The sequence below is a fragment of the Lutjanus erythropterus genome, chromosome 18, assembly GCF_056507025.1.
Source record: "Lutjanus erythropterus isolate fLutEry1 chromosome 18, fLutEry1.hap2, whole genome shotgun sequence".
NCBI classification, from domain to species: domain Eukaryota; kingdom Metazoa; phylum Chordata; class Actinopteri; order Lutjaniformes; family Lutjanidae; genus Lutjanus; species Lutjanus erythropterus.
The window spans coordinates 28,653,714-28,667,754 of NC_139334.1; the positions used below are offsets into that span (position 1 = coordinate 28,653,714).

The following is a 14,041-nucleotide window of genomic DNA, read 5'->3' on the forward strand; positions in this document are numbered from 1 at the left end:
AATCTGTTATTCCAGGAGAAATACTGTCGTCTCGAGTATTGTATTGAAAGTTGACCTCCTCCCCTGAGGAGCATGTTATTTTGAACCAGGAGTATTTCCATCAAAAATAAATTGGCTAGGACCCGAAAAATAGCTGCAACCAAAGTGGGTGTCATCTTCAGCAGGTCTTTATGTTCTGTGCAGCTCCCTCTGCTGATGATGTTCCAGTGTTTCTCCTCAAGACTGGTGGAAACAGGCTGGTTTTTTTGTTTTGTTTTTTTTGTTTTTTTTAAGATAGAACCAAGGTTCCAGGAATCTTGATCAAAATTGGTTCAAGAACCAGATTTGGTTAAAAAAAAATATATTTTGACTGAAACTGTGATTGTGATAAGTGATGTGATCAGTGGAAATGATCAGTTTTGCTTTAATTTTCATGTTCACTGAAAAGAAATTGTGATTATGTGATATTTATTGATATCTAAACCAAACAAACATGTTTTCTTTTATCTGGAAGATTTTTAGGTCACGTCATCTATGCAGCTCTACAGAACCTCATTATAAAGCTGTTTTCATTTGGTACATTTGGTAACTACCAGGTTCAATACACAGGGAGCAACTGTGGACTTTTGCTTTTACTTTTACCTTGAAAATATCTGTAAAGAAATAAGGTGATAGAAAAACATCAGCACGTCTGGTTCTTCCTGTGCTGAAGACTCAGAGATGTTGTGGGTTGTGGTTTAAGCAGCTTACATTGCACCAGAAGCAGAGGGGAAGTGGTTTGAGAGCACTGACGTGTGGAAAAGACAGGAAACCGAGGGAGGAAGTTTCAGAATGTCAAGTGTGAATAACTTGTGTTTGCTTAGTTTTATCTGCAGCTCTGAACTAAATAAGTAAGTGATGGTCCGTCACATCTTGTCATGACTGGTTGAAGAAGAGTTTGAGGGATTAGTTCTTATTAGTATTTTATTTAGAAGAACAGAGACATTGTTAAAAAGTTGTTAAAAATTAACATCTTACCAGTCACCCAATATCTAAACTCAGATGGCCTCTGTTTGGAATATACAGACATTTTTATTCTTATTAAAATACCAAACTACTAAAACTCTAAAAGAAGCAAGAAAAGCAGGTGTTCTTAGAGTTTTTTAGATAATTTTCTGTCCCTTTGACAGCTGCATGTAAATGTTTTGTAGATAAAAAGAGTTTTTACTGTGATCATAAGAATAAAAACAGAAAAAAGGACACTGTTACTGTACCAGGTTCAGTGTCTTATTGGAAAAGGTTTATTACAGGGAAATATACTGAAAATAATTGTGGATTTAACTTCTGTTGATAAAGTAAAATAAAGGAAGTGAACATGTGATGTTCATTCTGTGTTGAGTAACTCAAACCTCCTGTTGTGGGAAGTTTGTCCAGCTTCATGTTACCTGCTCTCACAGTGACATGACGTCTCTGTGAGTCAGACTCATGTCTCTGTTCTCTGCTGTCAGACACGTTTTATATAAATGATCTGCAGAGTTTCTCATCTTTCTTGTAAAACCTAAACTTATTCTACACTTGCACATTATGAAATTATGTGGTGATGCAGAACAGGACAGTATCACTTCTGTTTTCAGTCTGGTCTGTTTAGGGACATGAAGAGGAGACACAGGAGAGGGACAAGGCAGCGCTTGTGAGCAGCAGGTTAAGTGAGAGCAGTTCAGGCAGAGACAGGAGGAGAGAAAAGTGAGGAAACTTAGACTGGCAGCTCCTTGATGCTAAAAATAAAAGTGTCCCAATGAAATGTATTGATACACTGGTGCTGCATCGATTAGTTTCTGATTCATGTTCAGCTTTTTACCGATACAAGCCGTCTGACCTGATGCACTCATACTTTACACATTAAAGTTGTTATACCCTTAATTTTTGTTAAAATAACAAACTGCTAAAAATTCAAAAGAGAATGTAAATAAATAATCAGGAGCTCTGAGAGTGTTTTAGATAAGTCTCTGTCCCTTTGACAGATGAATGTAAATGTCTTGTAGACAGAATTTTTACTCAGACCATAAGAATAATAACAGAAAGAAGGACAGAAAACCTACAGTTTTATCACAGGTTTACAGGTTTATTACAGGAAATAATACACTGGAGACAATTGTGTCCTTAACCTGTAAAATATCTTTTAAGAAATAAGAAGAAAGAAATTCATCAACACATCTTGTTCTTTCTGTGCTGAAGGCTCAGAGACAACTCTTTTATTTTAGGAGAGTTGAAGCAGCCAAAGGGTTACTTTTCTGTTTCTCTTGCCACGCAGTTATTTTTCACCATCTAAAGGCACTGTAACTACATCTTTTATATACTTTAATTAATCTTTTTGTGTCGTCAGTTTATTTGATAATTTCCTTCTGGAAAACAATTTTTTAAAAAGGAAAAATTGATCAGAAACTTGTAGTGAACAATAAAGTCACTTGTGACGCTGTTTTTTTTATTATTATCCAAAGGTATTGTAACTGTGTTTGTTAATACTTGAATTAATTCTCTTGTCAAAGATTGTCGACTAACAGTTGGGATTTTACTTTGAAGTTAATACAATGAATGTAATGCAGATTAATTTATAGATGTGAGGTAAAAGAAAAAACAGCAGACTGTGAAGAGGAAGCAGCAAGAAGAAGTGTGGTTACAGAGAACTGATGTGTCAGAAGATTGTAAACTATTTCAGAGTTCAGGGGATGCAGAAGCTGTTGTGGGAAGTTTGTTCAGTTGAATACTTTCAGTCTTGTTTCTGTCTCACTTGAGACGCAGTTTTTTCACCCGTCTAAAGGTACTGTGTGTTTTATATTCTTTAATTAATGTTTTTACGACAGAAATGTATTTTGAGTGCAGGCAGAGAGAATCTGAATGAAGGTTTCATAAATGTCATTTCAGAATTTGAGAGATCAATTAAATAAAGAAGTGATGATCATTTTGTTGTGACTTTTTGAAGAAAAGTTTGGGGATTAATTTTCCTTATAGTCCTTCATTTAGAACAACAGGAACGTTTTGTACCAAATTCATTTTTTAACAACTGGTTTAAAAATAACATCTTACCAGTCACCCAACTTCTCAACTCTGATGGCCTCCTTTTGGAATATACAGACTTTTTTAGACTGCTAAAAATTCATAACTCTCTGTCCCTTTGACAGATGAATGTAATAATAATAATAATCTTTATTTATAGAGCACTTTTCAAAATTCACATTACAAAGTGCTTCACAAGGCAACAAAGTAAAACAGACAGGATCAAGTGTCACACAACAACTCAAACAGGTAAAATCAGACGGTACAGGGCAAGAATAGGAATGTAAAAACATTTTAAGAAAAGCAGTGCACAACAGTTCAAGCTTAGATAAAATCAGGAAAGGCTCTCCGATAAAGGTATGTCTTAAGAAGACATTTAAAGGAGATCACTGACTCGGCTGACCTAATTTCCTCAGGCAGTTTGTTCCAGAGCTTTGGGGCCCTGACTGAAAAGGCCCTGTCCCCTTTAGTTTTCAGCTGGGCATATGGAACAGACAAGAGACCTCTGCCCGAGGATCTCAAGGTACGTCGTGGAGTGTAAGGTACTAACAGGTCAGAGATATATGGGGGTGCGAGGCCATTGAGAGCTTTAAAAGTCATCAGTAAAATCTTAAAATCTATTCTAAAACATACAGGGAGCCAATGTAGAGATGCTAAAACAGGAGTGATATGATCATGTTTCCTAGTTCTGGTTAAAAGTCTGGCAGCTGAGTTTTGAACATTCTGAAGTCTGTTAATAGATTTTTGGTTCAGGCAGGTAAAAAGGCTGTTGCAGAAATCCAGGCGTGATGAGATAAAAGCATGTAAAATGGTTTCTGTGTCTTTAAAAGATAGTGTAGAACGTATTTTTGAAATATTTCTTAGATGATAAAAACATGACTACACAAGCTTTGTCGTATGCTGTTCAAAATTTAGGTTTCCATCAAACCACACTCCCAGATTTCTAGCAACAGGCTTGATATGATCTGTTAGGGGACCAGCAAATGGTGGGATTTGTGTGATCATTTGCTGGGGCCCAATCAACACGATTTCAGTTTTGTCAGCGTTTAGTTGGAGAAAATTTTGTGACATCCAATCCTTTACTTCAGACAGGCAGCCATTTAGTGAATCAAACATATTAGGGTCAGAGGATCTCAGAGGTAGGTACATTTGTGAATCATCTGCATAAAAATGGTAAGACACACCATGTTTTTGTAAAATATGCCCAAGAGGAAGCATGTATAAAGAAAATAAGATTGGCCCCAAAACTGACCCTTGGGGCATACCATATTTAACACACGAGAAGGATGACACATAGTTATTAACAGAGACGCAGAATTTCCTGTTTGATAGATAGGATGAAAACCATTGCAGTGCTGTACCAGAAATCCCTGCCCAGCGCCTCAGTCTGTCGAGGAGGATGTTGTGGTCGACTGTGTCAAAGGCCGAGCTAACGTCCAGGAGAACAAGAACTGCACATTTGCCATCGTCAGCAGCCATTAAAAGGTCATTTGTAACCTTAAGCAGGGCTGTTTCGGTGCTGTGGAACTTCCGGAAACCAGATTGAAATTTTTCAAAAGTGTTATTATTTTCGAGTGCCGATAGAAATTGCTTGTACACTATCTTCTCTAAAATTTTTGAAATAAATGGCAACTTGGATATCGGTCTGTAATTTTCAGGGAGGGAGGGGTCCAGACCACTTTTTTTTAAAAGCGGGTTCACACATGCAGATTTAAAATGATCAGGGACACAACCCGTAGATAGGGAACTGTTAAAAACAGAAAGCAAATGGGGCCCAATAAAATCCATTATTTTAAGTAAAAACTTTGTTGGTATCACATCAAGAGGACTGGAAGACACTCTCATATGTGACACTGTGTCTAAAAGTTCAGACAGGGTGATGGAATAAAACTGATTAAAATCATTACGCTGCGGGCAAACGTTATCAGAGTAAGCTATCCTTGTGGTAATGGAGGCTCTTATTTTCTCTACTTTATTAATAAAATAAGATAAAAACATTTCACAATCAGCATTACTTCCAGCTGGGGCACAGGAGGGGAGAGGATTTAGCAACTGGTCAACCGTTTTAAATAAAACTTTAGGATTGTGTTGATGTTTGGAAATAAGATCAGAAAAATAATATGTTCTTGCATTCTTGACCATTTTGTTAAAATGTAACAATAACCCCTTCATAGTAATGAGATGTACATGGAGCTTGGATTTCTTCCATCTGCGCTCAGCTTTCCTACATTCTCTTTTGCAGCTGCGAATGTCATCATTTATCCAGGGTTGTTTTTTTGCTGAGGACTTCGACCTAACTTTAAGAGGTGCAATGGCATTGAGAGTAGACAAACAGATTGAATTGAAGCAGTTGGCCAGATCATTGGTATTGGGATGTTCAGACAGCTGTGAACTTTGATCACCAAACAGTGTGCAGAACTCTAAGATACTGCGCTCATTAAGAAATCGAGTGGACAAGGTGCTGGGTGTAGCTGTACTGATCACAGGTAATTCACAGTTAAAAATTATACATTTGTGATCTGATACAGTCATCTCCAAGAGTTCGACAGGGGATATTTCTACACCCAGTGTAAACACAAGGTCCAGTGTGTGACCACGGTTATGAGTTTGCCCAGACACATGCTGATTGAAGTTAAAAGAAGAGGTGATGTTTAAGAAATCAGTAGCATAAATGTTAGTGGAGTCATCAACATGAATGTTAAAATCACCACAGAGAACAATTCTGTCAAAATTTAAAACAAGGGTGGATAAAAATTCAGAAAATTCTGTTAAAAAGCTGGCAGGCGTTTTTGGGGGACGGTAAATTATCGCAAAGATGATTGGATGGAGGCTGCAGACTTTAAAAGTGAGAACTTCAAATGAAGAGAATTCCTCACAGGTTAGTTGAAAACATTTTAAGATTTTCTTAAAAACACTCACTAGACCACCACCACGACCACTGAGTCTGGGTTGGTTAAAACAAGCATAGTTTGGAGGACACAGTTCAACAAGAGGGCCATGATCATGCAATTGCAACCAAGATTCTGTTAAAAACATAAAATCTAAGTTAGCAGATGAGATAAAATCATTTAAAATAAAAGTCTTATTGGATATGGATCTTGCATTAAAAAGTGCAATTTTAAGCTTGTTCAGTCTGGGAGCCAAAGTTGGAGCAACAGTCGGAATCTTTAGTAGGTTGTTAATATTTCTGTGTGAGTTGTTCGTGGTTCTGTTGTGAGATCTATGTGTTATAATAACAGGAATATGAGAGCTGCGTAAAACAATGTTTGAAGGAGATGAATTTATAGGCCAGTGGGTGGAGCTAGTGAGCGCGGTGGACACTGTCACTGACGGTGAAGAAGAAGAGTTGGATGCAGTGACCGGTGTTGTGTCCAGGTGTGCTGCAGGAGTAGTTAGTCAAGTGCGTTTGACGATGAAGATAGAATGAAAAATATTTGCAGCTAGGGCACGACTGCCCTGTGAGCTGGGATGAAGACCGTCTCTGCTAAAAAATGATGCACGATCCCAGAAAAAATTAAAGTTATCAATGAAAACCACATTGTGTGAGGAGCAGACGGACTGCAGCCAAGTGTTGAGGCTTAGCAGCCTGCTAAAACGTCCTATGCCTCGATTGAAGGACGGGGTGGGACCAGAGATAAAAACTGAATTTTTTTGTAGCCTTTTAGGATGTCAAAGAAAGAGACTGTTAAAATCCCGCTTTAAAGTCTCGGATTGTTGTTTGGTGGTATGATTGGTGCCGACGTGGATGACAACATTTCTGACTTGCGGATGTTTACTGAGAAGAGTCGGGATGTGCCGAACTATGTCCAAAACCGTGGCACCGGGGAAACAGTATGTCGCAGCTATTTTGGATTTAATGTTCCTAACTATGGAATCACCAATGATCAGTGACGCAAGAGGAGGGGGTTTGGAAGTCTGACCTGGGATTGTAGGATGACCGGTGGACTGTTGATGTTTGGCACGTGGGGAGGGGGTGTGTCGCCAGGAGCGTGCCCTCTCCAGTTCGGTGGCCTGTACCTGAGAGCTAGCCCCAGGACGCGGAGTGAACTGCACGCAGCCGGGTCGTTGAGTGGGGGCATGCCGTTGAGAGCGACGGTCAACAGGTGGGATAGACGACTTGGACACCAATGTAGAGGGAGGAGGCGGTGACAGGGGGCTGTCAGACCCCGGGGACGATGCTGGGAGTGGAGGGAAATCCTGCTCGCACAGGATGGAATATTTGTTGCTCAGCTGGACAGCCTGAGGTGGAGGGGGGTGGGAGGAAAGCTCCCCACTATGTTTACCCTTACGGGTATTCCGGGCAACAGTCCACGGCTCCTTCTGGCTAGGAGTGGAGCTAACAGGGGCCTTGGGTTTAGCTCCCAGCTTTGTCCAGTGGTCTGCTGCTTGAGCAGCAGCAGCGCCAGCGTCATCTAAACATGGTACAGTCGACTCCAGTTCTCCGGCATTTGTGGTGGTGACAGCGGGGCCCATGGTGATCAGAGAGTCGAGGATCTGTTCTTCATCCCGGATCTGGTATAGCACGGATATTCTCCCTTCCAGCTCGGATATTTTCTGGGACAGGCGGAGGCAGCTGTCGCATCCGGATGGTGAGGTGAGTGGAGGCATGCCAGTGGGTCTGGTGGTGGTTGCTGGTGAGACAAAACAACTAAGGCCAGTAAAAGTGGTCGTAACAGTTGTAGGCACTGTTATCTTTGGTGTCGCTTTGGTGGATAGAGGGGCAGCCCAGGGCAAAACTTACTCGCGAGGGCTCCACAACGGGAGCCCACAGCGGAAAGTAGTCTTGTCGCACACGGGAGGTCGTAATAAGACTAAAACTTACCGGCACAGGCCCAAGAATGGGCCTGCTGCGTTGGAACAGCCTCCAGTAAGCGGATTGATCAGCCGTAGTGCCCTCCGGTTGATGGTGGGTACAAACAGTAACGCTGAGTTTGTCTGTAGTGCCTGTTGCCGAGCTAGCTCAGATGCTAAAAACAACAACAAACCGGTTGCGCTAGTAGCAGCAGTTCTGCCTCGATCGCGAGATTAAAACTTAAGATCAAATCATTCAGAGGCTAAAATCTCCCCCTATGTGAACGTGGAAGTAGAACAACCGAGATCCAACAAAGTCTTGTAGAAAGAACTTTTACTCAGACCATAAGAATAATAACAGAAAGAAGGACAGAAAACCTACAGTTTTATGACAGGTTTACAGGTTTATTACAGGAAATCCACTGGAGACAAATTGTGTCCTTAACCTGTAAAATATCTTTTAAGAAATAAGGAGAAAGAAATTTATCAACACATCTTGTTCTTTCTGTGCTGAAGGCTCAGAGACAACTCTTTTATTTTAGGAGAGTTGAAGCAGCCAAAGGGGTTCCTTTTCTGTTTCTCTTGCCACGCAGTTATTTTTCACCATCTAAAGGATTTGTTGAAGTTCAGGAGGAAAATTTATGTTAAAGGCCAGAATATATTCTCATGTGAAATAGTGTTGACTTTATTTGGATTTTTTTTTTTTTCACTCACATTAAAATAATTAACTTATCAAAGTGACTATCTGTTGCCATCTTCCTGAACCAAAAGAAAACCTACAAAACAAGTGGTTTAATATTAACATCTGAATTAAAAAACAAAAGTTTGGGGCGTTTGTGTTTAAATGAATTTCATTTTTATTTCTTTCACTGATGACACAGTTGTTTTTACAGGTTCAGGTCTGTAGACAACACAGAGTGTGAGAGGACACAAATCTACAGCTCCCTCTGTGTCAAATGTTTTTAACACCACTTGTAATTTAGTGTCAAAGACTGAAGTAAATTGACCAGAGTTAGTCCACCTCATAGTCTCGTTCAGACAGGATTTATTTCTGTAAACAAAGTAGGATGATAATAATAACAGCTCTAATGTTTTCCACAATTTAAAAGTTTATTTTTTGTACATAGAGTTGTTTAATCAGCTCAGTTTTATTTCTCTGTGACAAATGAAGAATTAGAAAAGGATTTAGTTAATCTAATAGATGTGGACTCATTAACCGGACACAGAGGACACAGAGGACACAGAGGAGGGTGTCCATCCCTCTGAGATCCCTCTATATGGACAACATGAGCCACAGACTGAAGCTCAGAGATGAACTGAGGGTCTCTAACTGACTGTTGACTGTGAGACTTTTCCAGTTCACTCCAGAGTCAGAGACCAGAGCACTCCACCATCTTTAATCTGTCTGTCTGTCTGTCTGTCTGTCTGTCTGTCTGTGTGTGTGTGTGTGTGTGTGTGTGTGTGTGTGTGTGTTGTCTTGTGTTGTGTCACAGATCAGAGAAGCAGCAGGGACCAGACAGTCCGGGACTCAGTATGCCTGACACGTTCAGGTCTACATTTGTCGGTCGTCCAAAGTAAGTCATTATCATGTCACTTCATAATGTAAATACATTAGCTAACATGCTGCTGTTGTTCTGTGTCCTCTGTAAACAACTATATATTGTTCATCAGTTCACTTCTGCTTTGAAAATCCAGGTTTCTAAGCTGAGCATATTTACAGTAATGTTGTCTTTTTGTCACATGACCTCAGCATGTTAGAAAAACAATAACTGTTTATTTAAAAAATATATATATTGCAAATATAATAATATATATTATATCCCTCATAATGTTCCTATTCTCGTGGTAAACTCCTTTAAGAGTAAAGAGAAGAGAATCAACTTTTCCTGAACTTTTCTGGTGTCTTCTTGGTAGTTTCTGTGTATCCATCAGTTTCTGTGTCTGGATTGATAACATACAATCTTAATTTCCCACCCTGGTGGTCTTTCTCTGCAGTGAGACCAACAGGAGTGATTGATCAAAAGAACACAGCATTGATTTCAAACACACTCCTCAATTTATTATCAGACAATATTCACATTTGAGAAGCTGGAACTGTTAACTATAAATCAAATATAATCTTCTTTCAATCAACTGATAAATTGATTAGTTAACCAGTTGTTTCATCAAAAAGTGATATTTATTGTGGTGCTTTGTCCACTCACTTAGCTGCTGTACCAGGTGTGTGTGTGTGAGAGAGTGAGCGAGTGAGTGAATGAGTGAGTCATCGATCATTAGCAGTGTTCTGGTCTCTCCTTGCCTCCATCTTAAATTCCCCACTGTTCACACACACACACACACACACACACACACACACACACACACACACACACACACAAGCTTCTTTATCATCTCTCTCATTGTTTCATCTCTGAACTGACGACTGTTCGTCTCCTCTTTCTTTCCAAAATACACACAGATCTCAGTCAGCACCAGTCCATCCTTATTTCCAAGAAAGTGACTCTCCTCCTCCCAGGTAAGCTGCTATGTGCATGAAAGACTTCAAAACTATAATACAGTTTGTAAATCAAGATTTTAGAAAATGGGACAAAGAACCGGTCAAGACCCTGAATACTCCAGTTCCCAGGAACACCCTCTGCAATGGATGCTGAGCTGACCTTGGCTAATTTCCCCTTTTAATTTGGATACAAAAGCAAGCAATGAAATTCTACAAATTCCTACCATTACAAAGTTCTCCATATCCAAAAGGAGAACATAGAGAGGAGTTCCCTCAGCCAGCTGGTCCTGAGGTTCACCTCCTCTGACCACCTGAGGACAGTTCTCACACAATCTGGTCAAACCAAATTACACCTAAACAAAACGATTTCTCAATACAAATTTCAGCACTATTTATCTCTAAACAGACAGTATACGGTGGCAAACTGTCTTTGAGCCTCCATAGAAATGTTTGGTACAGTATTTTTTTTATAACTGCTTATGCAAAATTTAGAAAACAGGACTATTTTTTTCAAAACATTATACACAATTTACACAACTACACACACAAGAACCAGAACTCCTGAAATCCTTTCCTTCTAGTGTCCTTCTGGAAAATCAGTTACATTAACAATGTTAAAGGTGCTCTTTGTTTACTAACATTAAAATGTTGCCTCACTTGATAGCAAGTTTGTATTTTTCCGGGTCAGTTTAGATAATTAAAACTAGGGATAAGGGATGAAGCGACCTCAAAGAACAAAGAGTCGCTGGGAGGCTGAGGCCGGTCCTTCTACTTTGACACACTTAACGGAAAAAATCACTGAGATACGACAAAATATGTTTAACTTTTTATTAACGAAAAAGAATAATCAACTTATGATACCGTGCACAAACTCATAATCAAAGTGATCACAGTGATCAAAGAAAATAGCGGTCAGCAAAAATGCGGCGACCCCGCTCACCCCCTCCCTCTCTCTCTCTCTCTCTCTCTCTCTCTCTCTCTCTCTCTCTCTCTCTCTCTCTCTCTCTCTCTCTCTCTCTCTCTCTCTCTCTCTCTCTCTCTCTCTCTCTCTCTCTCTCTCTCTCTCTCTCTCTCTCTCTCTCTAGCCACACAAAAAAAGTTGAGGAGGTGCCTATATTAACCTAACATCCCCGCCCCTATCCACATGACCTATGTATTCCCTCATCAACAGGATCACACAAACCTTAACAATAACAAACACCAATATTTAAACCATCACACACTTAAAATCCCTTTAAATTCATTCATGGCTCCTACAAGGGATATGGGATGTATCCTTTGTGTTTATTATTACATCAGACATGATACTGCCTTCTCTGTGTGAACTCAATATTTATTGATTTGTTCTCATTAATCCCTTTATGACCAGTTGAAAACTGTGGACTTCTTATGTACAGTTTTAATCTGAGCCACTGCAGCTAAATTATGTCTTGTGTTTCTATCAGGAAACTGGATGAGTCTGGTCTCCCTAAAACCCGGGAGTCTGCTGACGGTGGTGGAAAGACCGTTGAAGTACCCACCACCAGGCTGGTGTCCTGAATCATCTCTGCTGCTGCTTCCACTCATCCTAATCCTGCATCGCTATTCTTCAGAGTTCTTTTAAACTAAGACAATCAATTTAAAAAGCATTAATTATGGATTCTATGCCACAGATTCAGTCAGGCTGGTTATATGACATCATAAACCTAAAGAACCAATCCCATTGATAGAGTGTGTGGAGGTATACATATCAGCAGTGATGCAAAGTCTATAGGGGAAGCTGGATGTAGCTACTTACCATCATCAGCAAGCAAAACAGAGGAGAAACCAGATGCAGCTACCTAGAGGCAGAGGTGGGGGTTTGGGTGTGAGGAGAGGGTGGGGGACTATTTGCACATTTAAGACTCTGTGAATACTAAATGAAGACAAGCAATAGAATTACATGCATCCATTTTAATAAGCTTATTTAACAAAAAACAAAACAAAACATATCACTCACAGTTTCTTCCCTCTTGCAGAGCATTTTGTATTGTTTAAAACCTGACTGGAGGAAGTGTATGTCTCTCTCTGAAAAGTGTTGATTATTAGCTGGTGATTAAATTTTCTTCAGGAGCAGAGTTGTATAATCAAGTCATCAAGTTATGCTAGTTTTAAATAGATGTGTCATATATCCACGACATTACTCTGTCCATGTTTTGAGTTGTTGGGAAACTATATGCTATAAGTAAACTCATTATAAAGGAGTTTAGCCTGGAGGGAGCTGAAACCTTCCTGTGTCTGTTTGTTCTGACATGTCATTAATAAATCTGCACAACATGATGTACATGTGGAGGAGTTTACAGGTGCAGTAAGCAGGTGTTTGAGATGTGACGTTCAAAGGATTAGAGAAGAAAATGTCATCATCACCTAAAGAAGTGAAGTGAAATGAAATGTGCATCCTGTTGTTGGCCACAGTTTATGTTCCTTATGTCAAAATATTAATTCATATTTATGTAATGTTGATCATGGTTTTGGTTTGGAAGCAATAAAAATATTTTAAATATCGTGTCGTTTGATATTTGAGTACCAACTTTCATCTGAAGTAGAGAAGAACTTTTTCTTCAGTTTCCATGTGAAGTGCTGTCACTCTATCAGAGAAGCCTTTTATTGATCTCAAAAAGTTTGAGACTGTTTAGGATTATTTTAAACAACCCAGTAGATTTACAGTCTAACATGTTGCTGTGGACTTCAAAGTTGTCTTTTCACATGTCAGGGTGTCGCCACAATGCTGGAACATGACGGTGAAGAGAAAAAGAAATATCGTGCAAAATACTTTTTAATATGTTGTGATTGGCTGCCACCTTGGTCAGGTCTCTCTTTAAAAGAGATTTTGAATCTTAATAAGACGTCCAGGTTAAATAAAGGTCCAATAAAATAAAAGAAGTAAAATCTCAGTGTGACTCCTGGGAAGAAGCCCTGAGTTTGGAAAATGCAGCGGTAACTTAAGTTCAGCTGGAGGTAAAGTTACTGCAGCTAGTAAACTAACGTTAGTTAGCTGGACATGCTAACATCCACAGCCTTCATTCAGAGCAGATAAAGACAAAGTTTAATTCATTTCTCTTGAGTTTTGTGTTTTTGAAAGACGTCTGTAACATCTGAGTTTGATGATCATCAGTTTGTTTGAGGAACAATGGTGTCTGTATGACACAAGGTTTAAAATTTAGATTTACTGTTAAACTGACAACTTCACCTTTTCCTCCATCTTTACTCTCTCTCTGTTCAACCACACACACACACACACACACACACTGTTAAAATGAAGTAACCGTCACTATGGAGACGATACATCACCTTGTCTGGTCACTCAGGTGTAAACTGACAGGTTTCAAATCCTCTCACCTAACAGCTCCTCAAGAACACCTCAACACCCCCCCTCAAAAATATCACTTCCTGCCCCTCCCTGACCATCTCTGAACACCTCTGGTGGGTGGTGAGAAATACTGTTAAAATATTTATTTATCCTTTTAAAACATTTTTATTGACATTGTTGAACATACAGAACAGCCAATAAAAAGAAAGAAAAAACATGAGGAAAAAGACAGAGAGTAGAAGTAATAATAATAATAATAATAATAATAATGTAAAATAAGAAATAGTTGGACACATTAAAAACAAAAACAGTCAGTTGCACAAAGTTAAAACTCAAGTCTTATCTCATTATGAGCGGCTACATGAACAGAAGTACACACAAAATAATAAATAAATGGGACTAATTTGGAGTTA

At 39.3% G+C, this 14,041-nt stretch overlaps 1 protein-coding gene and 1 long non-coding RNA gene across 2 annotated transcripts in view; one reads left to right on the forward strand and one right to left on the reverse strand.

The window, feature by feature from the left end:
• Window positions 1-2,681: 2,681 nt before the first annotated feature.
• Window positions 2,682-14,041, forward strand: part of LOC146311247 (uncharacterized) — a 38,128-nt gene continuing 26,768 nt past the window's right edge. Inside the window, exon 1 of the long non-coding RNA XR_014772296.1 lies at window positions 2,682-2,776. This is a non-coding gene — a long non-coding RNA (uncharacterized LOC146311247). The remainder of the gene's footprint in view (window positions 2,777-14,041) is intronic.
• LOC146311248 (uncharacterized) lies at window positions 3,337-7,620 on the reverse strand. The gene is given in 2 exon segments (XM_084742987.1): window positions 3,337-5,309; window positions 6,933-7,620. Coding segments are annotated over 2 exon segments (2,661 nt in total).